The sequence below is a fragment of the Podarcis cretensis genome (assembly GCF_951804945.1).
Source record: "Podarcis cretensis genome assembly, chromosome: 2".
Lineage (NCBI taxonomy): Eukaryota > Metazoa > Chordata > Lepidosauria > Squamata > Lacertidae > Podarcis > Podarcis cretensis.
The window spans coordinates 15,981,161-16,007,318 of record NC_137171.1 but is presented as its reverse complement, the minus strand read 5'-3'; the positions used below and the strand labels follow the sequence as shown (position 1 = coordinate 16,007,318).

Genomic DNA, 26,158 nt, shown 5'->3' with positions numbered 1-26,158 from the left:
TAGTTGCAACATGTCTTCAGTCCTCCTTTCCCATCTTCTTGCATTTTTTACATGATTTTTGAGATACAGTATGCTTTGCTCACTAGTAGCTGTGAGCTTTGCTACAACTAGTTCCATAGTATCCAATGGCTTTCAGTATTAGAAAACTTGATCTTGGCTCCCTCTGCAGGTCTTCCTTGAACAAAGTAAACAGCATACTTTCTTTCTCCTGTGTAAATCTACAGATTACACAGTACTAAAAACAACAAACCACATACCTATCAAAAGCTAAAACAAAGTATATGTTTATAATTCAGATACTTTTGTATGAATAAGATCAGCGCCAGACTTTCCCACATGCTGAATTAACAAGGCAGTTTGAAACAGCATTTCAGGGTCTTTATTACTGAAGTCAAGGGGTACAGCCACCTATGTTTTTTTTTAAAAAAAATATTTACAAATATTTTAAGCAAAGCTGCAAAGTTTGAGGATAGTTAGGATCATCAATAACTGTTATATTGCCTGTGCTCACAACCCAGCTTTATAATGACCAGACGATAGGTTGGCAAATAGCACGAATATGCCTCTTTAAATAATGACTGAAAATAAAATTGATGACTGTGTACTTCTGTGATGATATACATGGTTATGGTTCCTGTTTCAAAATAATAGTGCACATTAACAGGTTATCAACCTGCATTTTGCTCTTAAATCAAACACCACGCCCTCCCCTGTTCTTGCTCTGAAATAATAGTAATAATAATAATCAAATGCTCTTTTAATAACATTTGAACAGCAAAATATTTTGTTACTATTAAATATACATATACTTGAGATGTATGGGAAAACTTGCAGATCACACTTTTGTCCTAGAAGCAAAATATAATTTAGTATCATGCTAAAAATGATGCAGCACACCTGAAAGTTTGAATCCTCTGAAACTCACACACAAGAAATTAATAAGTGTACAACAAATAGCTAGAAGATTCCAGGCCAGGTTGTGAAATACTTACATCACACAGTACTTTTTGTTGGTTGCAATCCAGAGGAAGGCACTGACTAGCCCTCATCTGCCTCCACACAAAACATATAACCCACAGCTGAAATGGGATTTTCAAAAATAGATTGACATACAGAATGGAGGTTATGCTGGAAAGCAAAGCTAGAAGCCTATCTGCATGTGCAAAAGCCTATAAGAGACTTTCTGGGTTATGCATGAATATTCCATATTCCACCTTCCTTTCACTTACTTAGGGCCCATGTCCTTATTTGATTTAATATCCAAATGCAACTTTTTTAAAGGACAATAGGAGTTTCTTTTATTTAGAGGGGGTGGGTAAAATCAGGGTCTACTATAGTTCCACAGTTCTTCCCCTTTTCAGCAATAAAGGTTGTGGTGATGAGAAATTTCACAAATGGACTCCTGTTAGAATAAGATTGCTGAGTTCTGGTTCTAAATGAGTCTTGAATCTCAGCATTCTGTTGTGCTGCTACAACAGCCCTACAGTGCAGGCTGCTGAGCTTTAAAAGTACTAGGTGAAATGGAAGATGCTTGCCTAGTTCTGAGCCTTAGTAGTAAGGGTCTATATTTACCTCTTCCTCCCTGTGGTGTATTAGAGAGGTTGCGGGGATAATGGAAACCAGATGTGCTGCTCAGGGTGTGCATTTCCAGTATGACTCCTCCTTCCAGGATACTTTAAGCCATAAACATTCCTCATTATATCTATTAATTTAGAACCCATAATAACAGCATATTGGGTTCAGGGATTAGAAAATAAAGTTGGGGGTTGTTTGCCTCCTCCAAGGCTTATATTGTGAGCCTTAGTCACAATTCCCCAATAGCTACATACAAAGAAAAGGCTCATTATTTTGTAGTTCTCAGAGAGCAAGTGTTATTCTCTATTCTTGAAGGGGGAAGAGTTCTAAAAATGTTTATGAGCAAATATTTTTCTGCATGTCTGGCAGGTCACCAGAGCCACCAAGTATTGGGGGGGAAATGAGATAATGGGACAGTGTGTGGAATGCTGTGCCATGATGGCAATAGATATATAATTTTTTCTCTAATGCATTTAGTGGCAACATTTCAAAGGAATGAAATGAATAGAAATGAATCAAATTGAATTGGAATGAATCAATAACATTAACTAGGGTAAGGCTACATTGCTTGTGTTAATTAGTTCATTGTGTGCTCAAGAATCCAACTGATGTCAAAAGATACTTTAACATCCCTTGAGAACAAGAACCAAAATGACACTATTATTATCCCTGACAGCATCTTTAAAGTGAATTTATAAACGAATGTATCTTCTGTGAATACTAAACTATTTTCTCAAAAATATTTCCAGCAATTTTTGTTAAATTAAATTTGCCTAATGAAATATATAGAAATAGGTTCTAGTTTTCTTGAGCATCTCATAAAAATATAGAATTGATAATCTAAGAGGGAAAATATCTCTGTTTATTGAAACTTTATAAAAATTTAAAATATCCATATAAACTCAATTATAGAATTTGCAAAGGTAACGCTTCAACTACAAAAATATACCTGGTGTCTATGTCAACTGGATTACTTATAAAATTGGAATTGCTTTAAGAAGTCACTGTCAGGTTTACAAATTCAGTTTTGTAATTGAGTGCTTTAACATATATAAACATATTAGATTTTACCTTTGGTATATAATTTTAGCTTCTTTGTGCTTTGAACTGAGACAAAGCTAGGGAATTTGGAGTTTAATGCTTCTGTACAAGCAAAAGAAGTCTATTCAAACAGAATATGGGATGCCTGTTCACTTGAAAGAATCATTTCTGTTTATCTCAAGATGTTTTTTTCTACCTAGTGACATACACACACAAAAGCCCTTTGAAAATATTTTCTGCAGCATTTGTTCTCTTGCATTAAACATTTCAGAGCATCTGTATAAGCAATGATATGTGGGTCTGGTTTTCACGGCACAATAAGCCAATCTTTCATTATAAATACACCCCACCACTCTGCAGGTTTAGACGATATGACAAAGGCGTTCTATGGCTTATTTGACCTGCCTGAGCTCCATACAATGGGAAGAAGCCACATGGGGACCTGCCTGGTGTGGAGAGGGGTTCTTCATGATGAAACCATCATTTAAGATGAACACTGGCTTTTCGTGACATGCAAACGAGGCCATGATATATGTTATCTACTCCTCAAGGAGTCTTATGACCACATCCTAAGACAGAGCACCCTTCTTTTAAACAAGTTGCCTGCCTGCTAAAACCAAATATAATTTCTAGCAAAGTAGTGTGTGTATCTTCTCAACACAGAGATTAGAATTGACAATTTGAAGCAAACACATTGTACGTACAATTAACTGTGACAGCTTTCTTAGGATTCTTCTCCCTGTTGGTGGGCTGCAATAGGTTTTGACCCCCATACGTTGAAATAAAAATTGTGGCAGGTCTCCACCCAACTGGGAACCCTGAAAGACTAGGCCTTCCAATCACAGGTGAGTGCTGCACACTCTGGCACATATGGATCCTTACTATAGTTGTGCATTTCAACACATGGACTGGCGCGAGGGCAGAAACTACTGCTACCTGTGCATTCACTATGTGGTGAAGATCCTTAGCCTGTGAAGGGAGCAGAAAAAAAATATCAGATTTAATAAATTGAACCTATGCTAGCTATATGTTGACAGGCATTAACACCTGAAAGCAAAAGATTCAGCTCTTCTGCATAATGGCAATCAAATGCCATAGGCATTAAAAAATTCAGCTGTAGCACAAGAAATTCAAACATCTTGATTGACAGAATGTACATGTCCCACTTATCCTGATTGAAATGAAGATTCCAGTTGTGCCAGCAGAACTCTTCATGAGTTTTCATACTTCCTTTTTGTACTCTGCCATCAAAGGTTCTAAATAGAATCTCAAGTCTTTGTGGAATTTGGATAGAAGAGATTCATTTTTGACCTTTAATTAAAAAAATTTAATATAAAAAATCCTTCTGAAATTCTTATGTTCACAAAAAGGTGTTTTTTTCCTCCTTTTACACATTTTTATGGCAGTAAAGATCTTTCAAAGTTTTTAGTTCTTCAATTAGAGTTTTGTTCTGGTTTTCAAGAACAGCAACTCGATTTTCAAGACATTTCACATATTCTTTCTTCTTTCTACGGCATTCTCGAGCTGCTTCTCTGAAATTCCAAAGCAAAGTTTGTTAATTATTACATAGAAGTCAAACTAGTTTGGAATTACAAGCATTCTGCTTTTGCTTCATTAGCTGATGTTCATCTAAAGAGGCTTGCCTTTCTTATTTCACGGACTGTAAAAAGTAAAACAAAGCCGCTTTCTTTGAAAAAATACTGATGTATCTACTTGACGTAAAAATATTTAAAGAGCTGCAAGGATTAGCTCTTTGCAAGCTTGCTCTTTTTGCCTGAAGAGTTCAAATTATTTATCATATTAGTGATCTAATGTTTTTTAAAAAATGGTCTGGAAATCTGTAAACAGATAAATTATTTCATCTGCCTGAAGCACACATTTCAGGGGAGTACATTTTGGCTTTGTGAACAATAATGCTTTGGGACTAATGAGAAATTAGTGGGTATCTCATAGGCAACTGGACTAGATGGGCGGTCAGCCTGATTCAGCAGAGCCCTGCACATGTCCTTAAATATGCTTTTAATAAAGTAATGAAGTTTGTCTACAATTACACATTTGAAGAAAAGGAAATACAGGGGCTGCAACAGAGGGTATCAGTGATACATGACCCTCTGAACAAAGTGACACTGTCCTCAGGATAAACATCCACAGCAAATACTTAAATACTTGAAGAGGGATGCGGCCATGGTCCCCTTATCCCATTTCTTATAGCTGGCTAGTTTATTAACACCTTTAAGCTTTCTTTATCGTACCAATAATTTCAAGATTTTAACAAATTGGCGGGGACGCGGGTGGCGCTGTGGGTAAAAGCCTCAGCGCCTAGGGCTTGCCGATCGAATCCCCGCGGCGGGGTGCGCTCCCGCTGCTCGGTCCCAGCGCCTGCCAGCCTAGCAGTTCGAAAGCACCCCCGGGTGCAAGTAGATAAATAGGGACCGCTTACTAGCGGGAAGGTAAACGGCGTTTCCGTGTACGGCTCTGGCTCGCCAGAGCAGCAATGTCACGCTGGCCACGTGACCCGGAAGTGTCTCCGGACAGCGCTGGCCCCTGGCCTCTTAAGTGAGATGGGCGCACAACCCCAGAGTCTGTCAAGACTGGCCCGTACGGGCAGGGGTACCTTTACCTTTAATAAATTGGCACTAGCATTTTGGGGGCAATTTAGTCTCTTCAAATTGTATAATGAGCTTGCAGTGCCTCCAAGGAGATACAAATACAGTATTAGTGACTAGTTGTATTTACCACTCTCATCCTGAGACACAAGTGGGAATTAAGGAGATGCTCACATATGACACCTGTGGATCAGCTGCCAATCAGCTATTGGGTCAAGTTCTAAGTCTTGTTAACATATGAGGCCCTTAACAACGCAGGACCACCTGACCATTAGATCACCTGGGGATTAATTGGTCCGTGCTTTTATATTGCTGCTTTATTGGTTTCAGGTTGTGGTTTTGTTGCAATGTTTTAACTGATCTCTTGGTGGTTGGTTTTAGGCTGCACACAGCTTAGAAATCTTTGAAATATAAAGTACCGTATTTTTCGCCCTATAGGATGCACTTTTTCCCCTCCAAAAATGAAGGGGAAATGTTGTGCGTCCTATGGAGCGAATGCAGGCTTTCGCTGAAGCCTGGAGAGCGAGAGGCGTCGGTGCGCACCGACCCCTCTTGCTCTCCAGGCTTCAGGAGAGCCGCAGCGCCAGCCCCACAAGGTCGGGGGACAGCGGGGAGGTGGAGCGCCGCCATCCCGCTGTCTCCCAATGTGGTTTGGAGGCTGACGGCGGGGAGACGCGTGCTTCTCCCTGCCACCAGCCCCGCAAACTCCGGGGACAGCGGGGAGGCGCAGCGCGTCTTCCCGCTGTCCCCGGACCTGGTTTGCAGGCAGGTGGCGGGGAGAAGAGCGCTTCTCCCCGCTGCCAGCCCCGCAAGCTCCGGGGACAGCTAGGAGGCGCAGTGCGTCTTCCCGCTGTCCCCAGACCTGGTCTGCAGGCGGGCGGCGGGGAGAAGAGCGCTTCTCCCCGCTGCCGGCCCCACAAGCGCCTGTGGGGGGGAAATTATTTTTTTTTCTTTATTTCCCCCCCAAAAAACTTGGTGCGTCCTATGGGCCGGTGCGTCCTATGGGGCGAAAAATACAGTAGTTTAATAAATACTTTTAAATAAATAAATAAATACATTCATACAAGCACAATGCATGTGTCTCTGGTGTTAGAAGGACAGGACTGGCTGAAATCTACTACTCCTTTGAAAACCTCCTGAGTTTCCCTTCTGTTTAACTAATGTATTAGTCTTTCTTAAAAAAGAATTAACAGCCCCCCTCCCACATTGTTTCTTTAAACTGGAAAAGTTTGAAGAAACAAAAGCTGTCAAACACCCCAAATAATTATAGTCTAAATAAGCATTTGTTTAGAAAGGGAAAAAAATATTTCTTGGGTAGTGGGGAAGAGGGCAAAATAAGAGAAGTCTACTGCTAATCTTGGGTGATATGATTCTGTAGCCAAAGATTATTTTATGGGGAATATATTTCAGTGAATGCCTAAGACCAAATGGGAAACCAAATACCTGTTTTTCATCAGCCGTATTTCACGTTTCAACTGTGGATCATCCGTCTTGGTTGACTGAGATGTCAAGGAGACAGGAGCTGTCATCACAACCGTCTGGGGGAGGGAAGTGGTGGTTGGTGTGCTGCGTATCTGGTATGTCTGCATATCTCCTGATGCAGCTGTGGAGGAACCACAGTAAAGAATGCTGTGAAGAAAGGTGTTTTAAAGAAGACCCACATTTCCTGTTTGAATTCAGGCACACACAGCCAAGCACAAAATGTACACAGCAGTGGAGGGTATACATGTAAAAAACTGGATATGGGCTCATAAACAGGAGCCAGATATCTCTTGAGGATAAACATGACACCTTTTCAACAATTTTAGTTTTACTTCCTTCAGAATGTATTTTGACAAAACTATTTTGAAGCGGCAGTTCCTTCAAAATAATGCTGATGAATATACAATATTGGTTAATTACATAATTCTGCTGACTTCATTCCTAGTTAGAAGCTTAAGGAAGCCCAACATGACACTGGCAATGCAGAAACATGATTTGTGTTAAAACTGGGCCCTCAGCTGCTGCATGTGCAATGTTAGTTCACCAGCCCAACTCCTGCCTGGGTCGCAGATCCAAGGCATGCTTAATGCTGTACATGCAGATGAGGACACCTTGTTTTAAGAAGGCTGTGCAGAACCCTGGATTCTGCTTATGTAGTATTGCGTATCAATAAGGCTTTAGGCACAACACATACAATATACAGACTTTTATTTGTAAAGTAGGTATCATCCCTTGGAAAACCACAGTAGCAGGGAGAAATAGGAGCATTTCTGAATTATTTGTAGTAGGTACTTACTCTGCACGACCACCTGGTTGCTTGGCACAAGTATCTGCTGACCATCAGATGTCTGTACATACTGTAATAGCGGAGTCCCGCCAGCATTTGTAAAGGTCTGCAAACCTTGCACACACTCTGTCGCTGGGCTGCTCAGCTGTAATGGTCCATTTGGAGCAATGGCAACTTTAAGACAAGAAATAATGAAACAGAGAAGACACTGATCATTGTGCGGTGGTGTGTACGGTAGGTTTATAACTTCTTGACACCCCCCCCCAATAAAACCCACAATTTCCTGTATCATAAAGGGATGAACTTTTGCTTAAAAACACTGAAAAATTGACTAATTCTTTTCAGTTGCAAAAAAGGTCACCCCAAAATGAAAAGCTGGAATCACCGTATATGTAATGTCATATGACTCAATGAAAATGGCTTCAAGAACTTGGCAGAAATATTGAAACCTTGCAAAAAAAGCATTGCGGGTATTGGAGAATCACTGGAAACGGGAGCCATCCATAACTCCACAGATAACAAGAAGTAATCAGTGCGAAGAACATGCACTCAAAGTGACGCAGGAACTTTCTGGTGCTTGCAGCAGAAACAAAGACAAACTGCAACTTTGATTTATTCTAATCAATAAGAAGTGGTGTACAATGTACAAAACATTGTACAAGCATTAGAAAATTTGCATGCTCTATTTTTCCTGTATTATAATACACAATATAATGCATTATAGTTACATATACAAAAACTGATTTATTGATTTCGGGCAGGACCTCTTTTTCAAAATATTTGGAAATGACGGATGATTGTTTTTAGGCAAAAGTTCAAGCTATAGGACGATGAGGTTGTAAAAAAGTTAAAACCCTAATGTACGGCTATCATGTTCTTTCTGTTGTGCTGATATCACAAAAATCTTCCACCAATTACAGTCTCTTTCCTGTGAACAATTTACTTCATTTTGCAACCAGCACCTTCATTTGCCAAACCACATCATAGAACCATGGAATTGTAAAGTTGGAAGGGGACCCAAGGGTCATCTGGCCCAACCCCCTGCAACGCAGGAATCCAAATTAAGGCACCCATGACAGATGGCCATCCAGCCTCTGCTTAAAAACCTCGAAGGCGAGTCCATAACATTCTCTTCCTTTTGCTGGCCTGCAAATTCTGATTAAACTATTTAGTAATAGATGAAAAGAAAAATAATTCCCAGCAGAATTGTTATAATAATTTCAGAAGAGACCTTTGGATAGCATTATTCTCAGGCTAATACAAAATCCAACTTGAAATATATTTCCAGAAACAGCATTCCTAACACAGATAATTATAAATAATACATACTATATTGTCCAGTGCTTGTTTGGTAAACGGGCGTAGGGACAGACATTGATGTGATAGTAGAGATACCAGGACTTGCTTCATCTCCTTTCCTGTCTCGTGCGTCTTCAGAAGAAAGATCATTGAAGATTTTTCTATAAAAATTACAACAAAAATACCAGACATGGCTGAAAAACCACTTTTTAAAAAATGTAATCATTACTCCCAATGCATAACCCTAGGTATGCAGTACAAGTGACTCGCATCTTATGCTTATTTTACCTAGGCGATTGCAGCTTTGCATGGGTGGTGGTGAAGTAAATAAATGACCAGAGAGCAGAAGAAACCCACTCTCTGTTTACTTATTCCCCTCCGCACACACACCTGCACAAAGCTGTGATCGTGGCAGAGGTGGATTTCAGGAGCATGACCGGTTCTGCTGCACTAGGTGCTGAGCCTAGGGGGCGCTGCAGGGCGTCATAACTGGCATAGTTAAGTAGAACAAGAGAAGGTGGGAGCATGCATTGACTTTGGGCCTCACACAGGGCGCTGCTGAAATCTGGCTTTCCTGGTTTTGGGAAAGCGGCATGAGGACTGTAGCAGTGTCCCGGAGCCCTCAAGCTGCTTTCCATTGGGTGAGGCACCAGGCTTTGGGAAAGAGGCACAAGAGCTCTGGCATGGTCCTAGAGTCCTCCTGCTTCCTTCCCAAAGCTTGGACAAGCATTTTTGCGTATACATGTGGACCCTCATGTAAGATGCGAGTTACTTTTATGTCTTTTCATGGTGGACAGAACCAGAATACAGGGAGAAAGATGCTGCTTTGTGGCTTTGGAGAAAATGACAATTATTTAGCTTTTTTAAAAAAAGTTACATTCCACCTTTCTGCAATACAGGGGTAGGGAACTGGATTGTGTTGGTAGGCCAGATCCTTATCGTGACCACCACTCTGCAGCTTCTGAGGGATCTGTCAAACCCTGTGGACTGCATGCATCTTACCAACCGGAAAAGCTCCACTGAAGAGAACCGAAGAAATGCATAAGGAACTGACCTATAAGATGGACGGCGTGCTAGGATTCCTCTGGCTTTCTGTGAAGAGCCTATGCTATCTGAGGAATCTTGTGAATCGTCACTCTCTGACAAAGACACCTGAAAGAAACACATTTTGTATTATTTTGCTGAATAGCGTAAGAGACAGCAGGACACACCTTTTGGGAATGCCAAGTATAACTGAACCAGCGGGTTTTCAACCATTTGCAAACTTTTTTTATTACATTTAGAGTTAACAAGCTTCTTCAAAAGGAACACACCACTACTGCTATTTAAACTAAAAAAATTAAACACAATCCACTGTAGAGTTTGTTGTTCTGAAGTAATTCATAGGACTGCAATATAAAACAAACACACAAACACTTACTGCAAACTCATGAGAAAAGGGGTTGGTCAAAGTTTCTGGAATAGTTACAAAAATATCTGGTGTTGGGTATGTTGAAAAAGATGGGTTTTAACAGCAGTGCAAATTGTGATAGCATTAAGAAGTCAATAGTCTATCATTCTTCTGTTTGAATAAGTGAATATGTGTGATGAAGATTAGGCTTTGCTGGTACAGGTCTGCTAAGCATTAAAATCAGAACAGCACCAGTTTATTTTAACAATACCTAATTTTGCAGTGAAGCCTGTAGCAATGTAATGATATATATTCAAGGCTCCAAACTGAAAATATGCAGATTTTGATAAGGAAGGAAGAACATAAGGAAACAAAACAGGAATGTTTCAAGGACTCTTGGATTTTCATTCTTTCTGTGCACTTCACCAGTTTGGCAAATGTCAACAGTCCTTCTGGTGTTCCCAAATAAACGTCTTTCATTTACAGCTAACTGGTGAAGCAGCAGCAAAAGCTCCACAGGGCATAGAGCTCTTGCAAAAGTATGTTGGTAAAGTAAAACAAAAAGAAGGCTGCTGTCAGGAGAGAGGGGCAGCTCTAGCTTTTCCTCAGTTTTCAGTGATGAAATTGCAGCATTTATATCCTACAGAACTCCTAAGTGTAAGACGAATTCCTCTATATTAGAAACAAAATGACTGCAAAATGACTGCTTTTAGATCTTTGACATATGTAACAGAGACAATGCACAAACAGAGTTTTAATTATTATTTTTAGGGTGCAATACTATTGCTATCCTCAACTAGGGCTATCATATAGGTGGAACAAATTTGTTTTCTGTTGCTGGAGAGGGCAGGACCCAAACCAATAAGTTCAAATCTCCAAAAAGGGGTTTTCAACTAATCATCTGGAAGAACTTCCTGATAGCATGAATAGTCCAATAGTTAAACAAGCTGCCTTGGGAAAGTGGTGGGCTCTCTTTCATTAGATGTTTTTAAGCAGAGACTGGGTGGCCATCTACCAAGGATGCTGTAGCAGTCCATTTGAATTAGATTACCTTTGAGGTCTCTTCCAATGCTAAGATTGTATTATTAAAAATAACCAACAACATCTTAAGAGAAGGCTTACAAGGCTTTTCAAGACAGCTGAAAACATACACAATTGATCAAAACATGAAAAAATATTTTCGATTGTTTGTTTCTTCCTATACTAGCTTTAGCTTTTCTTGTTTGGTTTTGTGTTGTTTTTGATTTTTTAATCATTGGTGCACATAATCCTGAAGATTTTAAATACTGCATTAAGTTTATGTGAGGTCTTTCTTATATGTCCAACCAGCCATAGTAACTACTGGCTCCAAAGAGTGGATGAGGTAAAAGTTTTACCCACCCACCCAGAGTTCCTCCTATTGGCTCCACCCAAGTTCTGATCGTTGATGCACTTCCTATCAGCCATGTCAAAATGTTGCAATGCAGTCTTTGGCTCATGGGGGAGGGGTAGTTTCAGAATGAGAAAAAGACAAAATTACACCCCCAACCCCCCCCCCTTTCCTTGCTGTGCTATAGAACACTAAAAGGCTCAAGTTTAGGGCTCTCAGTCACAACACTTTATTCCTATGTAACAGGATATGAGGGAGGCTTCCGGAGAGCAAGAAAAGAAGACTGCTTTTTCCTTTCACTCCTGTAATACTCTTAAACAATATATTGTAGCTCAGTAATAGACCATGTGTTTTGCATGCAGCAGGTCCCAGGTTCCACCCCTGGACAACTCCACTCAGCTCTAAGAAACACTCCTGCCTGAAACCTCTGAACAGTCACTGCAAGTTAGTGTAGTCAGTACTGAGCTAGACGGATAAATTGTCTTTCTCAGTGAAGGTAGCTTCCTGTGTTTGTAGACAGCTTTATCTGCCCATTGCTGTAACAGCAGTGAAGTGGTATTGGGGGTTACTCACACTTACACAAGGTGTAATCCTGTGAAGGATGGTAACACTTCATTCTGCCCATGCAACCCTTCCAGGGCTACTTCCTTTTTCATACAATATGTACATAAACGGCTAAACATGGATGAGTTTGCATCATTTTTATGCGAATCAGCATTAGAAACCATAACTTGTACCTCCATTTTGAAGTATCTGTCGGACTGATGCTTTAAATTTATGAACTGGTTACTGCACTTGCCACAAAATGTGAACTCATCCAGATATTATTTTGTATCTAATTAAGTGAATGTGTGAGCAGAGCTTCTGCTTAGGCAACAAACTTCCTTTCCATCTCCAAATCTGCTCTGGGTTTCCCCTCAATCCTTTGGAGCAGATTTGTAGAAGTGTGTGGGTAAAGTTGTGAAGCTCGCACCAAAACACAAAATATGGTGGGGCTGCCCCCCTAAGATCTCTCACTCTCCCCACCCCAATTTTTCCAGTTACTTCTCAGGCCTTCACATCTCTAGATGTGGGGGGCATAGAGGGAAGGCAAGTTTCATTGGACAAGTGGAAGTTGTCCACCGGACTTGGTTTCGACTTTTTAATTAATTGGTGTCTAGAACATTATTAGGCATTTAAATAAATAAGACAAAATAATAGTCCATAATAATGATGTGGAGCTTTGCTGGCTTGCTGCTGTCACCCCACAATAGGCTGAAATGCACTATAGTAAAATTCAGGTGCTGTCAATAAAACTTCCAAAGAAAGTTAACAGTACCTGCACTGATTGCCCTTGTGGTGAGTGAATGACAGATGAGGTTTGAGCTGTATGAATGACTCCCTGGACTTGATCCCCAGAGAGCTGAACCACTGTCAGTGGAGTTTGACCTCTAAGGGACATCTGAAACAAATCAAGAGTTGATTAGCCAAATCACGAAAAACACAATTTAGGCAATAAATCAGTAAGTGCCTACATTTAATGACACTGAGACTGAGCAAGAATAGTACTAAATTTCTAGTAAGACAAGACTTCTTAAGTAAATATCCATTTTTGAATAGTGGTTGCATTTAGCCAGCTATCATATCAAGACACCTCAGTTAACACAAGTTCACACTAGATGTCCTCAGGGGTAATGTGCCACTCAAAACATACATGATTTTCAGCCCAAGTGAGATCGTTTTCCAAATGTAATAACAAAAATGTGGCTATTTTATGTAATTATTCATTTCTGCTTTACAGTAACTAAGACAAAGATGGGCAGCCTGCAGCTTGGGAGCCTTTTCACTGACCTCATTTCATGCAGCCCTAACACTTCCTGAAACTGCCCCCATTCCTCCATGCCATCAGACTTCCCTCTTTTCTGTTCATTTTCTCCTTTTTTTCTTGACCTTTAAAAAGGATTTTGTCCCCCCCCCCCGTTTTTTTCTTCATTATACAACTGGGAGATGCATTATTTATCTATAAAAATAAATAAATCTTGTAAAAGCTTTTTGCTCATTTCATGGCTTGGAGAAAGTAATTCTGTCCATCCCCAACTCAGACCGATAGTCTTGTGCATATATACATTGGGCATAAGCACATCTGTAATAGGGAATTCTACTCTGAGATCACTATGGTGAAAAATGAAGCAGGGCAATCGTTATTCCAAAATAGCTAATTCAGAACACTTTTGTCTCTGGATCTGCCCACTGCCTGTATATGGTTCCCAACAGATTACCCTAGAGAAAATTACCTCCCCCGCCACTGCCGCCAACAAAAAATAAAGGCTGACCACCCATGCTGTAAGAAGTCGTGCTTTTCTAACTTCCACTGACAAGTTACAGAAAGGTAGCCGTGTTGGTCTCCCATAGTCAAAACAAAATAAAAAAAATCCTTCCAGTAGCACCTTAAAGATTCTTCTTCTTCAGAAGAAGTGTGCATGCACACGAAAGCTCATACCAAGAACTAACTTAGTTGGTCTTTAAGGTGCTACTGGAAGGATTTTTTTTATTTTGTTTCCACTGACAAGAAAGTTCTGAAATTCAAACACTCTGCAACAGAACCCAAATTCATTAATTTTCAGTGCCATCTAGCAAGTACAGCCTCTGCTCTTTTCAACTCAGATCAAGCAGAGCACATGCATAAGCACCAATAAAATGAAACTTCACAACATCAGTGCTTGGTGGACTGCACCCTTTGTTTTGCTCCTGTCCTTTGTGCTAAGGTCAGAAAGGCCGTAGGAAGCAAAAATACTGAAGCAAACAACAGCTGATTAACCAGTATTTTTATAGCAGATTTGTTATGATTCTGTGACTGGGAGACAGTTTTTCAGAATTAGCAACTCTTAAGTTAAAAAACATGGAGATGCTCAACTTTCCCATTCTTTGCTTAGCCGGTCAGCCTAGGTGATCCTGGAATAAGATCTAAAGAAAGAACATTTGGATTTTATGAGACATGTCAATATGGATGCATTTTCAGCTCCACACATGAAACACACGATTAACTCAAATTCCTGGAAATTATGTATGCACACACACACACAAATATAAATATAATGCACTGTAAAAAAAACAACCCAATATTGTACAGTAAAATTTCAAATTAACCTACTTAAAAATTCCTCAGAGGATCTGACCTTAGATAGCTTTCTTTACCTGTTGAGAAACACGAGAAAGCTGAGCTGCTTGTAGCGTGGTACCTTGTAAAGATGCTGCTTGTGGGGGTGTTGCTGAATTGTTACTGTTGCTTTTGTGAGCCTCTTCCATAATCAGCCTATAAGAAACCGAAAGACAGCAAAATGCAGAGTTTATTATTACCCAAGAGAGACGGATGCTTTTCAAAGAGTGCCAGAGGACATTATAAAATAATACTGCCTTGTTGGCGATTACTGTCTTGGCTCTACCCACAGTTGTGTCTGCCAGCCATCATAAAGAGGATCTTGCATCAGGAGTTGTCAATATGTGCAATTCAGAGACAGGCCTTGAACCTTGCTGAAAGCAATGGAACTTATGCAGCCTGAAACATTTTAAATCTTGCTGATTTCAACGAGACTTTGGTACACTGAACTTCCCTGGATTATGCCCACTGACAAGTATTCTGGACACCACCATTGCTGCTGCCATGAATTTTGGACCTTCAAGAAATACAATGGCCTTCCACTATGCTAGATGGACCATTAGTTTGAAACTGATACGGTCCTTTATATCCTTGTGAGCGACACCTAGTTGATACAATAGTGTGGTAATTAGTCACATAATGGTCTTTTGTCACTTATAAATTCTATTTTTTACTGAAATGAAAAAATCCATATATAATAGTAGTTTGGATACAGAGCTCCTGTGAACATAACTCAGTACACAGGGTGCTCCTGCCTTGGGGCAAGGAAAGAGGGTTTTTCTGATTTCTTCTCCCCCCCTGAACCCCTCAAAAGAATTTCTAGAACAGAGCACGGAGGACTTGCACAAAGAAAACAGAATGGGTGAAAATCACCTCAACTGTGCCACAGGTTTTTTTTCTCCCACGAGAGAACAATAGGGGAGGAGTGGTGGTGGAGGACAAGTTATTTGTATTCTAGTTTGTTTCAGAACTTTCTGCATCTATGATATGTAACTGCCGTGCATTTTATTACACCTGCTACACAATTAAGCATTTCCTGGTCAACAGCACCAGGGTATGCACAGACAGTGTTCCAATAAAAATAACTCTGAGGCAGTCAAAGATGATCTGCCAGTTCTGAGCATGTTGTTACACAACATTTGAAATAGTTGCAAGAGCTGTTGCTGAGAAACTGGAAATTACATTTCTCTCAATGGAAATATGAGTCATTGATTTTTCCCTGCCGAGACCAACCACAGGAGCTCAGTCCTAAAACCTGAAGAATGCAAGTCACCATAATGAAAAAGAGCTTCACTTCAGCCTTTCCATTCTTAATCAGATGAATCGTGCTATCAAACAGCAGACACCTCTCATGAACACAATGACAACTTAGCATATACTACTCTCTCTCTCTCTCTCTCTCTCTCTCACACACACACACACAGATTCTACAAGTGAACTCAGATGCTGAGTTATAATAGCTACAAAGAGAAAACCAAGCTGCTAAGCAATGAGGGAGGTATCAGCAGCTCAGTGGGATGCCAAGATTTGCAGAACCAGAGAAAATATTTTGGAGGGGAATGTAAGAAGACAACCCCCTACCCCCACAGCCCAATCATATCAGACCATGCTCAGTGACCATAAAATGCTCAGTGGTTTTTTGGAGTGAGGGACATGCTGGTGGTAATAGAGAAATAGAGCCAGCAACGGCTGGCTGACTGGAACACTGAACAAGAACATTCCAAACTGCAACATTTAGTTGCAGCTCCACTTGTACTATTCTACTGCTATGGTTTTCAAACTATCCTCCAAAGAACTCTGGTGTTTCTCAATAAGGAGATCAGTAAAAGTGGGAAAACTTCCCTAAAAGGGAGCTAGCCCATCATTACTGATATGTGCAATGTGCAGCTGCCCAGGAGTTTTGTGAGTGTTCTATAAAGTGCCCTCTCTGTTCACAACGAAAAACAATGAGGCACAATAGGCCTGGTCAGTGCTCTGCAAGAACTGTGCATCCTGGAACATGCCCCACAGTCTTCTGCAATGAGAAGGACTTAATCAGCCAAAAAGTCAATACAGGAGTTCCTTAAAGAGTTTGAAAACTATGTACTTTTTCTAATTACAAAGGAGGGGGGGCGGCTAATTAAGTATTATTGTTTACAAATTGAAAGAACAAAGCTTTTAAAAGCTTGTAAGGAACATGGTCTGGAAATATCTCTTCCATCTCAGGGAATCTCTATTATAACCTTCCACACAAAACGAGACATAAAGGTGTCACAAAATAACGCCATCCAACTACAAAGAACACAGTGTTTGTATTTTGCAGGCTAAGATTGTGACAACTATATTACCTATTATTATTATTATTACTATTATTATTATTATTTCTGTAGCACCCTTTATCCAAGGATTGCATAGCAGATTACAATATAGAAACACAAAATACATCTCATAGTAACAAACGAAAACAATACCCTCCCATTCAGTTTAGAAGGCCATAGAGTGTTTAATTAGTCAAAGGCCTGGGAGAAGAATATTCTTGCCTGATGCCTAAAGATATGTAACAAAGGTGCCAGGTGAGCCTCCCTGGGGGAGAGCATTCCACAAGCAGGGAGCCACCACAGAAAAGCCTTGTTCTCATGTTGCTGCCCTCTGGACCTCTTGCAAAGGAGGCACACAAAGAAGGGTCCAGAGCAATTCACATTGGGAGAGGTGGTCCTTGAGGTCTTGTGGTCCTGAGCCACGTAAAGCTATATAGATCAAAACCAGCCCTTTGGATTGTGCTCAGAACTAACTGGCAGCCAGTGCAGTCGGGCCAGGATTGGCATTATATGCTCAAACCGTTTTGCCCCAGTGAGCAACCTAGCCACTGAATTCTGCACCAGCTGAAGTTTCTGAATCATTTTCAGAGGCAGCCCCACATATAATGTATTGCAGTAACCTAACCTAGAGGTTACCGGAGCATAGACAACAGCAGTTAGGCTATCCCTGTCCAGATAGGAGCGCAGCTGAAGTTGAGGGAAGACACTCCGTACCATTGAGGCCACTTGAGACTCAAATGACAGCAATGGAACTGGAAGGAGCCCCAAGATGCATATCTGCTCCTTCAGATGAAGTTTAAGCCCATCAGGAGCAGGCAACCTCCCATCCATTCTGTCTAGGGATCCACCCACTAACAGCCTCTGTCTTATCTGGATTAAGCTTCAGTTTGTTGGCTGTCATCCAATCCATTATTGAGGCAAGACAACGGTCCAGCACACCCACTGCCTCACTTGCAGATGTTAAAGGAGAAGCAGAGCTGTGTGTCATCAGTACATTGCTGACAATGTACTCCAAAACTCCGGATAACCCCCCTCAGCAGTATCATGTAGATAGATGTTAAACAGCATGTGGGATAAAACTGAACCCTGAGGAACCCTACAATGAAGGCTCCACAAGACGAAAAAGCACTCTCCAAATATCACCCTCTGGAAATGACCAAGGAAGTAGGACTGAAACCACTTTTAGAAGTCACTAACTGCCTGTGCTGTGTGCTGCTCACCCAACCTGTCGCACCTCCTACACCGTACCTCCCTGTCATGGGCTGGCTGGATGCAGAGGAATGGTGGGAAGCACCAGTTGGGGAACCCCCAGAGGAAGAAGGCTCAGAGCCAGGGGATTGATGGTGGGATGATGATGAGTGGTCAAAGGGAGAAGAGTGAGAAGATTGGGGAAAGGAGGTGTCAGAAGCTGCAGGTGCAACAGGGTTGAGTAAACAGGAAGATGCGCTGTGGCAGACAGCAGTGCAGACTCACAGAGGCTTAGTGCAGGCAGGCTGTGGAAGAAGACAGGGAGTCTTCCCCTAATGCTGTGACCAGCTACTAGCCCTGCTGGTCTCCCAGAATGCACAGATAAATGGGCAGAGCAGGCAAGCATGAGGGGCAATGGATGAACAAGTCAGGCTTCCAGTGGTTTGTGGGTTGAGTGAGATGGCTGACAGTGCAGAACAGTCAGCAAAGCAGAGAAGGCAAACTGGGCTTGTGGTGGTGGGGCAAGTCTAATGAGAGGGGTGGCACATATGGGGGCGGAGCAGGCAAGGTGCACTGAGTAAGAGTGGTGGCACAATGGTGTGAGCAAGCTGCAGAGGTTGCAAGGAGTAAGGGGAGGGAACTTTGACAAGGAGTACAGTAATGGGAAGTGGAGGGGCTTTGCGGGAGAAGTGCTTTGGGGTGGGAGTTAGGGAGGTTGCCAAGTGAAGTGAGCAGGGGTGTCCCTTCCTAGTTATAATTAAAACAAAGGCAGAAACTGAGTCAGAACAGGCTGAGTCAATACAGTGGTACCTCGGGTTAAGTACTTAATTCGTTCCAGAGGTCCATTCTTAACCTGAAGCACCACTTTAGCTAATGGGGCCTCCTGCTGCTGCTGCACCACGATTTCTGTTCTCATCCTGAAGCAATGTTCTTAACCTGAAGAACTATTTCTGGGTTAGCGGAGTCTGTGACCTGAAGCGTATGTAACCTGAAGAGTATGTAACCCGAGGTACCATTGTATACTACTTTCACACCTTTATGGGTGCTCACAATTCAAGAAAAAAACCAGGCAAAACGTAATCATACTGGGTTCTGCCTCATAGACAATTTCTAAAATGAATGAAAACATTAAAAGGTGATCAGAGAAAAGGAAAGAAAAACAAAAAACAATAGCAAGTGTCTTAAAATGTCTATTTCACACATTCAACTCTTGACCTAGACAAAAAATAAGCAAGAATTGCAGTTCTCAAGATATTTGCCTAATTCATTATTTTCATTTATATGGACCCTTGCATTTTTTTATTGGAGCGACATAATGTAATTACACAAGAAGCAAGTTTATTACTTAATTGGTAAAAAGCAAATGAAAGTCCCTTTCATATGCTGTTCTTATGATATTACAAAAGCAACAAAACCTTATTATCTTAACTGTTCTTGCAATAAGCTTGGTTTAGCATAGGAACAAGAGTGGCAGGTGGGGTGCCATGCCAACATCCTCCAGGCAGCTATATAGATGTGCCTCTTTGCCCAGTCTTTCCAGTTGATGGGCCAGTGCCACCAGCAAGGGGCAGCTCAATATGCAAGCCCAAGTGGCAGATGGGTAGAAGCTACTGCCAGTGGTGGTCAGCTACAACATGGGAAAGGACAGAGCTGGCCATGCTGCTGTCACATGATGGCAATGGGATCAATTCAGGCCTCTTCAATATACCAGCTTGGGATCTGAGGCAGCAAAGGGGCACCTTTTCCTCCCCCACCTCAACAACTACTTGAAAAGCTTTTCAGACATGTGTACTGTGTACAAAAATAGCACTTTACTGATGTTTCTTAAACATCAGTAAAACAAACATACTAAATCAAATCTCAATTGATTTGGGCAATGGGATGTTACAAAAAAAATGCTCTGATTGAAAATTTTCTAGAAAACCACCATCACTGTTACCGAGTTGAACAATGCAAAACAAGACATTCATCTCTAATATGAAGCCTGTTTTATCTAATCACAATCAATTCTTTCCTACATGAACAAATGAAATGTAGTGCTTAATAGTCTTCTTTTAATTAAGATGAAAAGAAGTCAATATATATTGGCTTGATCTATCTGCAAGTTAAATATTCTATTATTATTTGCTAAACAAAATTTAACCAAACAATGAATAGTGAATTACTGATATTAGTTGACATAACTGACTCTTCTAAATTAAGTCACTTGATGCAACAGAAGCACCATAATCTCTTCATGCAGCCTTATAGTTGTTATTTTAAATACTGTTTCAAGAGTATCTTCCAAAATATTAGTTTTTCAGAGCAGTGAATTCACCCTTCCAAATGTGGTGGTTTCCTACGTACCATCTAGCAGCACTTCTGAATCACCTCTTCTGCTCTAATTTAACCCTATTAATACTTAGTATGCCTACTGCAATTTTGAGTGTTCAAAATGCTTCACATGCATTACATTGTTGTAACCTTACCCCAACCTTACAAGGTAGGCCGTCACACGAATGGGGGGGGGGGCAACAGTGTGAGAGAGTGGTGGCTTAAATAAGGCCATGAAGTGAGTTCATGCCAAAGGAGGAATTTGACTTGTGGCCTTCACTAACCTAACAAAGTGAGAAAGAACAATCTTTTAATTCTTCTTCTTAAAGAGTTTAATAAACTTAGGCTTTTCTTGTCATTATTATATATGTGGCAAGGATTTCTATTAACTTGTTACAGAGTTCCCAATTCTTTGGTATTTTGGAAGAACTATACTTCAGGAGAAAAGAAACTATTCCAGTTAACCACTTTAGATGCTGAGAGAATTCTGTAGCCAACTGGAAAAACATACGTACACTCCAGCTCTTGGCAACTGTAAAATATTTAGATCAAGCCAAAATTTTCAGAACACAGACAAAACTGGAAACAGATAATCATCCAGAAGAGTTTCATAGCTCTCACTAGACGAAGAAATGTAGCTTTCTGTTTCTATAGCACTTTTGGAGAATCATGAAACCTGTACAAACTGCCCAGTCTATATCAGGGATGTAAACATCTCAAGTGCCTGCTGGTGCATGGGTATCTGAAATATTTTTACAACCTTTGTCCAAATGTAAGGCTAACAGGGGAGACGCAGGTGGTGCTGTGAGTTAAACCACAGAGCCTAGGACTTTCCGATCAGAAGGTTGGCGGTTTGAATCCCCGCGATGGGGTGAGCTCCCGTTGCTCAGTCCCTGCTCCTGCCAGCCTAGCAGTTCGAAAGCACGTCACAGTACAAGTAGATAAATAGGTACCGCTCCGGCGGGAAGGTAAACGGCATTTCCGTGCGCTGCTCAGGTTCGCCAGAAGTGGCTTAGTCATGCTGGCCCCATGACCCGGAAGCTGTACGCTGGCTCCCTCGGCCAATAAAGTGAGATGAGCGCCGCAACCCCAGAGTCGGTCACGACTGGACCTAATGGTCAGGGGTCCCTTTACCTTTAAGGCTAACAGGCAATGTTAACAACTAACTGTAGCCCTGAACAGGCACTACTCATGTGAAGGAGCAACAAAGGGACTGCAGGGACTCACTTTTAACCCTAACCCAGTCATCATACAGCTTGTGCCATACTCCCAAGTGCTCAGGGCTAACTTCTGCTGTGGGGAGTAAGTTTCTAAATCATGTGGGGAGCCTACACAATGGACGCAGGTGGCGCTGTGGGTTAAAGCCTCAGCGCCTAGGGCTTGCCGATCGAAAGGTCGCGGTTCGAATCCCTGCGGCGGGGTGCGCTCCCGCTGCTCGGTCCCAGCGCCTGCCAACCTAGCAGTTCGAAAGCACCTCCAGGTGCAAGTAGATAAATAGGGACCGCTTACCAGCGGGAAGGTAAACGGCGTTTCCGTGTGCGGCTCTGGCTCGCCAGAGCAGCGATGTCACGCTGGCCACGTGACCCGGAAGTGTCTCCGGACAGCGCTGGCCCCTGGCCTCTTAAGTGAGATGGGCGCACAACCCCAGAGTCTGTCAAGACTGGCCCGTACGGGCAGGGGTACCTTTACCTTTACCTTTACCTACTTGTGTTGTCCCTTCATACGAGGTCTTACTACTTTTCTTTCTTCCTCTCTTTGTTGTGTTTAATACTGCTAAAAGTTTCCTTTCGTTTCTCCCACACAAAATGTTTGATCGTCTTGATGATGTAATATTTTACTTTCTGATCTTTCTCTATACCACCTTAAACTTTGATCAAGCTTGTAATTTGCCACTACCTGCAGCAGGAAGTAACTGCACCTAAAGAGCAGCCAAGCAGCAAACTGTACCTGTCCCACACTATGCCCCCTTCTAAAGCTGTGTCACGCATATACTCAGCTAAGTCTAGTTGAACGCACAGCTTATATTGTCCCATCTTTACCAAGCCACAAAGAGTTAGCAATGCACAGTATCCATGCAGCCACTTGGTAAACTGGCTGGCTGCAAATATACAATGAGAATTTTATAATTCTGCAGCTTTAGGAGCACACTACAGATAACCATGTTCAGAATGGATCTCAAGGACTGCCTCTCCCCATTTGAATCAATTTGGACCCTCCAATAATAATTTCATGCCCTTCTTTGTGTGTCCCCTCTGTGAGATGTCCAGAGAGCAGCAACACAAAACAGGCCTCTTCCTTTTGGCAATTAATTTTTATTGATTTTCAAACAAATTAACAACCAATTATACAAAACAAGCCTTTTCTGAGGTGGGATGCTGTCCACTGGTAGGCTTGCCTGGCGCCTTAGTTACATATCTTTAGGCACCAGGCAAAAACATTCCTCTTGTCCCAGGCCTTTGGATAACTAAACAATCTTTGGCCTTTTATATTGTAAACCACCCAGTGATCCTCAAGTGATGGGTGACCTAGAAATGTGATTGATTGATCGATTGATTAATAATACAGCATCAATGGGTGGGGTTTTTTTTGCTTCCAAAGGTTATTTATTTTTAAAACTACTACTTATTTTTCAACTTTGATAACAGGCCTCCAAGGTGGCCTGTATTAAAAGAAAATGAACATGCAATTAACTCAGTCAAAGAAGGTACAATTATTTCATGAGTGATGTAAAAGAGAAACTGCAAACACCCCTTTCATAGAATTGTAAAGTTGGAAGGGCCCTAAGGATCATCTAGTCTAACCCCCTGCAATGCATTTTAGATTACTTATTTGGATCACAACATTTTAGACAACTACAGCACTACATTGTCTCTTTAAAACAATTATGAACAAGAATTACTCTTGAAAGACATATTAGAAGTAGCCCCCCAAAGTTGGGCGAACTAGAGTAGATTATTTAAAGGTTCTCTTTTGATTATCTTCAACAAGCTCAGAGCTATTTCACAAGACTTGGTTTGGCACAGAGTATATGGTGAGCTAGAACCTGCAGGCAATTCTGCCTATCCAGAATATGAGATTCATTTTCATACACCTGTCTGCCACTGTTTTCACATTACAACTTCACACACTCCCTTTCAATATACCATTACAGCTGTACACCTTTCTAGAGCTGCTTCCCAGAACCCACTAAAGACCAGTAAAATCAGCAGATTCAAGCACACCTAAAACCAACAGCAGAATAAAAGCAGCTGTCATTGTAATTTGACATCTGTGAACTACCCTGAACATTTTGTTCAAAAGGCAGGATATAAATATTTTAACAATATATCCCCAGCACAGCTTTACAGATAGAATTTTAAAGCCTGGGGGAAATAAAAGAAGATAATCGGAGTTGATGCCAGGCGAGCCTTCCTTTGGAAAAGCACATCTTAAGGATACACCTAAATACACACAGACGACACACAGCACTACGGAAGTTGCACCTGAGCACAAAGGAAGCCGACCTTCCGTTTAAGATTAAGCCCATCACGTGACTCGCTTTAGGTACTTAAAAACTGTACACAGGCGTTCAGGGCAGCCAACGCCAAGGGGCCGAGGTCTCTTTGCCCTGCTCCCCGCACCGATAAAACATCGGAGGGAGCCGTAAAGGTAAAGGTACCCCTGCCCGTACGGGCCAGTCTTGACAGACTCTGGGGTTGTGCGCCCATCTCACTTAAGAGGCCAGGGGCCAGCGCTGTCCGGAGACACTTCCGGGTCACGTGGCCAGCGTGACATCGCTGCTCTGGCGAGCCAGAGCCGCACACGGAAACGCCGTTTACCTTCCCGCTGGTAAGCGGTCCCTATTTATCTACTTGCACCCGGAGGTGCTTTCGAACTGCTAGGTTGGCAGGCGCTGGGACCGAGCAGCGGGAGCGCACCCCGCCGCAGGGATTCGAACCGCCGACCTTTCGATCGGCAAGCCCTAGGCGCTGAGGCTTTAACCCACAGCGCCACCTGCGTCCCCGGAGGGAGCCGAGCCCCCCTCAAAGTTGATGGGCGTTGTCACTCAAAGGGTGGTGCGCGTGCCAGATTGGTTATGTGCGTGTGCCACAATCTTGCGATCGATCATGCAGGGCGGGGGTTAACCTGCACAAACACGCGCACCCCCCCCCAAAAAAAAATATTTTATTCAAGTGGGCAAACCTGGTTGGAAATAAGGCGGCAAGCGCATCTTTTATCAAAGTGCAACCCAAACGCCTGCAAGTCGAAAGCTTGCTTGAGACTTGTGCGAAGGTTTTGGTTGCTTCCCAACTTCCTATTATTATTATTATTATTATTATTATTATTAATATCTTTGCTTTCGAAGCCCCCCCTCGCCTAATAATACTATCTTTGCTTTCGAATAACAATAATAATATCTTTGCTTTCGAAGCCCCCCCTCGCCTAATAATACTATCTTTGCTTTCGAATAACAATAATAATATCTTTGCTTTCGAAGCCCCCTCTCGCCTAATAATACTATCTTTGCTTTCGAAGCCCCCCTCGCCTAATAACAATAATATCTTTGCTTTCGAAGCCCCCCTCGCCTAATAACAATAATATCTTTGCTTTCGAAGCCCCCCTCGCCTAATAACAATAATATCTTTGCTTTCGAAGCCCCCCTCGCCTAATAACAATAATATCTTTGCTTTCGAAGCCCCCTCTCGCCTAATAATACTATCTTTGCTTTCGAAGCCCCCCCTCGCCTAATAATATCTTTGCTTTCGAAGCCCCCCCCCTCGCCTAATAATACTATCTTTGCTTTCGAAGCCCCCCTCGCCTAATAACAATAATAATATCTTTGCTTTCGAAGCCCCCCTCGCCTAATAACAATAATAATATCTTTGCTTTCGAAGCCCCCCCCCCTCGCCTAATAATACTATCTTTGCTTTCGAATAACAATAATAATATCTTTGCTTTCGAAGCCCCCCCTCGCCAACTGTCAGGAGAGGGAGACCAGAGGAGGCGGCGGCGGCAGCAGCAGCAGCCGCCGGCGGGCAAGCGAGCCCGAGGGGAAGCCGAGCCCTCGCCCATAGCCAGCGAGGCGTCCACGGGTGAGACCCGGCGCTTGTGCAACAGCTGCTGCGGCGGGCGAAGGTCTGCCTCCCGCCGGGGCGCCAGGAGACGGGCGAGGGCGCTTCGCCCTCCCTCCCGCCAAATCCCAACCGCCTCGCCAGCGCCTTTTCGAACGGGAACCGCTGGCGAGCGCCCGGCTTCCGCGAGCCGCCTCTCCCTCCTCGCGAGGCGTTTCCCCGACCCGCTCGCTCTCTCGCTCTCTCGCCCGCCCTCCTTCCCTTCCCTCGCGCTCGTTGATTCGGCCGCGTCCGCCTCGCCTCGCGCCCTGATTGAGTCGCCGCCGGTCGCGCCCGCTTTTACCTCAGAGAGACGACACCGCCGCCGGCTTCGCCTCGGCCTCACGCGGCGCCCGTGAGGGGAGGGAGGGGGGACGGAAGGCGGCGGAGGCGGAGGCGGAGGCGCCGCCGCCGCCCTAACGCCTCAGGGAAGCCAGAGCCGCCGCCAGCATTGTCGGGAGTAGGCCCCGCCAGGGAGAAGAAGCACGCACTCCCTCAGACACGCACCCTCTCGCTCTGGAGCTCGGGGTGGGCGGGTTGCGACGATAGAGCGCGCCGGAGGCCAGAGCTAGAGAGGGCTGCTGC

At 42.7% G+C, this 26,158-nt stretch overlaps 1 protein-coding gene across 4 annotated transcripts; it reads right to left on the bottom strand.

Moving 5' to 3' along the window:
- Positions 1-356: 356 nt before the first annotated feature.
- Positions 357-26,158, bottom strand: ATF1 (activating transcription factor 1). 4 transcript variants are annotated; one of them, XM_079966412.1, is made up of 8 exons: positions 25,878-26,158; positions 14,724-14,841; positions 12,868-12,990; positions 9,845-9,942; positions 8,821-8,951; positions 7,501-7,665; positions 6,666-6,825; positions 357-4,148 (listed from the first exon to the last, which is right to left on the bottom strand). In XM_079966412.1, the coding sequence occupies exons 2-8, from the start codon at positions 14,832-14,834 to the stop codon at positions 4,004-4,006; spliced, it is 933 nt and encodes a 310-aa protein (XP_079822538.1). In that variant the 5' UTR covers positions 14,835-14,841; positions 25,878-26,158; the 3' UTR covers positions 357-4,003. The 4 variants fall into 4 exon arrangements, with proteins under 4 accessions (XP_079822538.1, XP_079822540.1, XP_079822539.1 ...); XM_079966414.1 differs by having other exon boundaries at positions 14,768-14,841; positions 25,878-26,157; XM_079966413.1 differs by having other exon boundaries at positions 14,705-14,841; positions 25,878-26,156.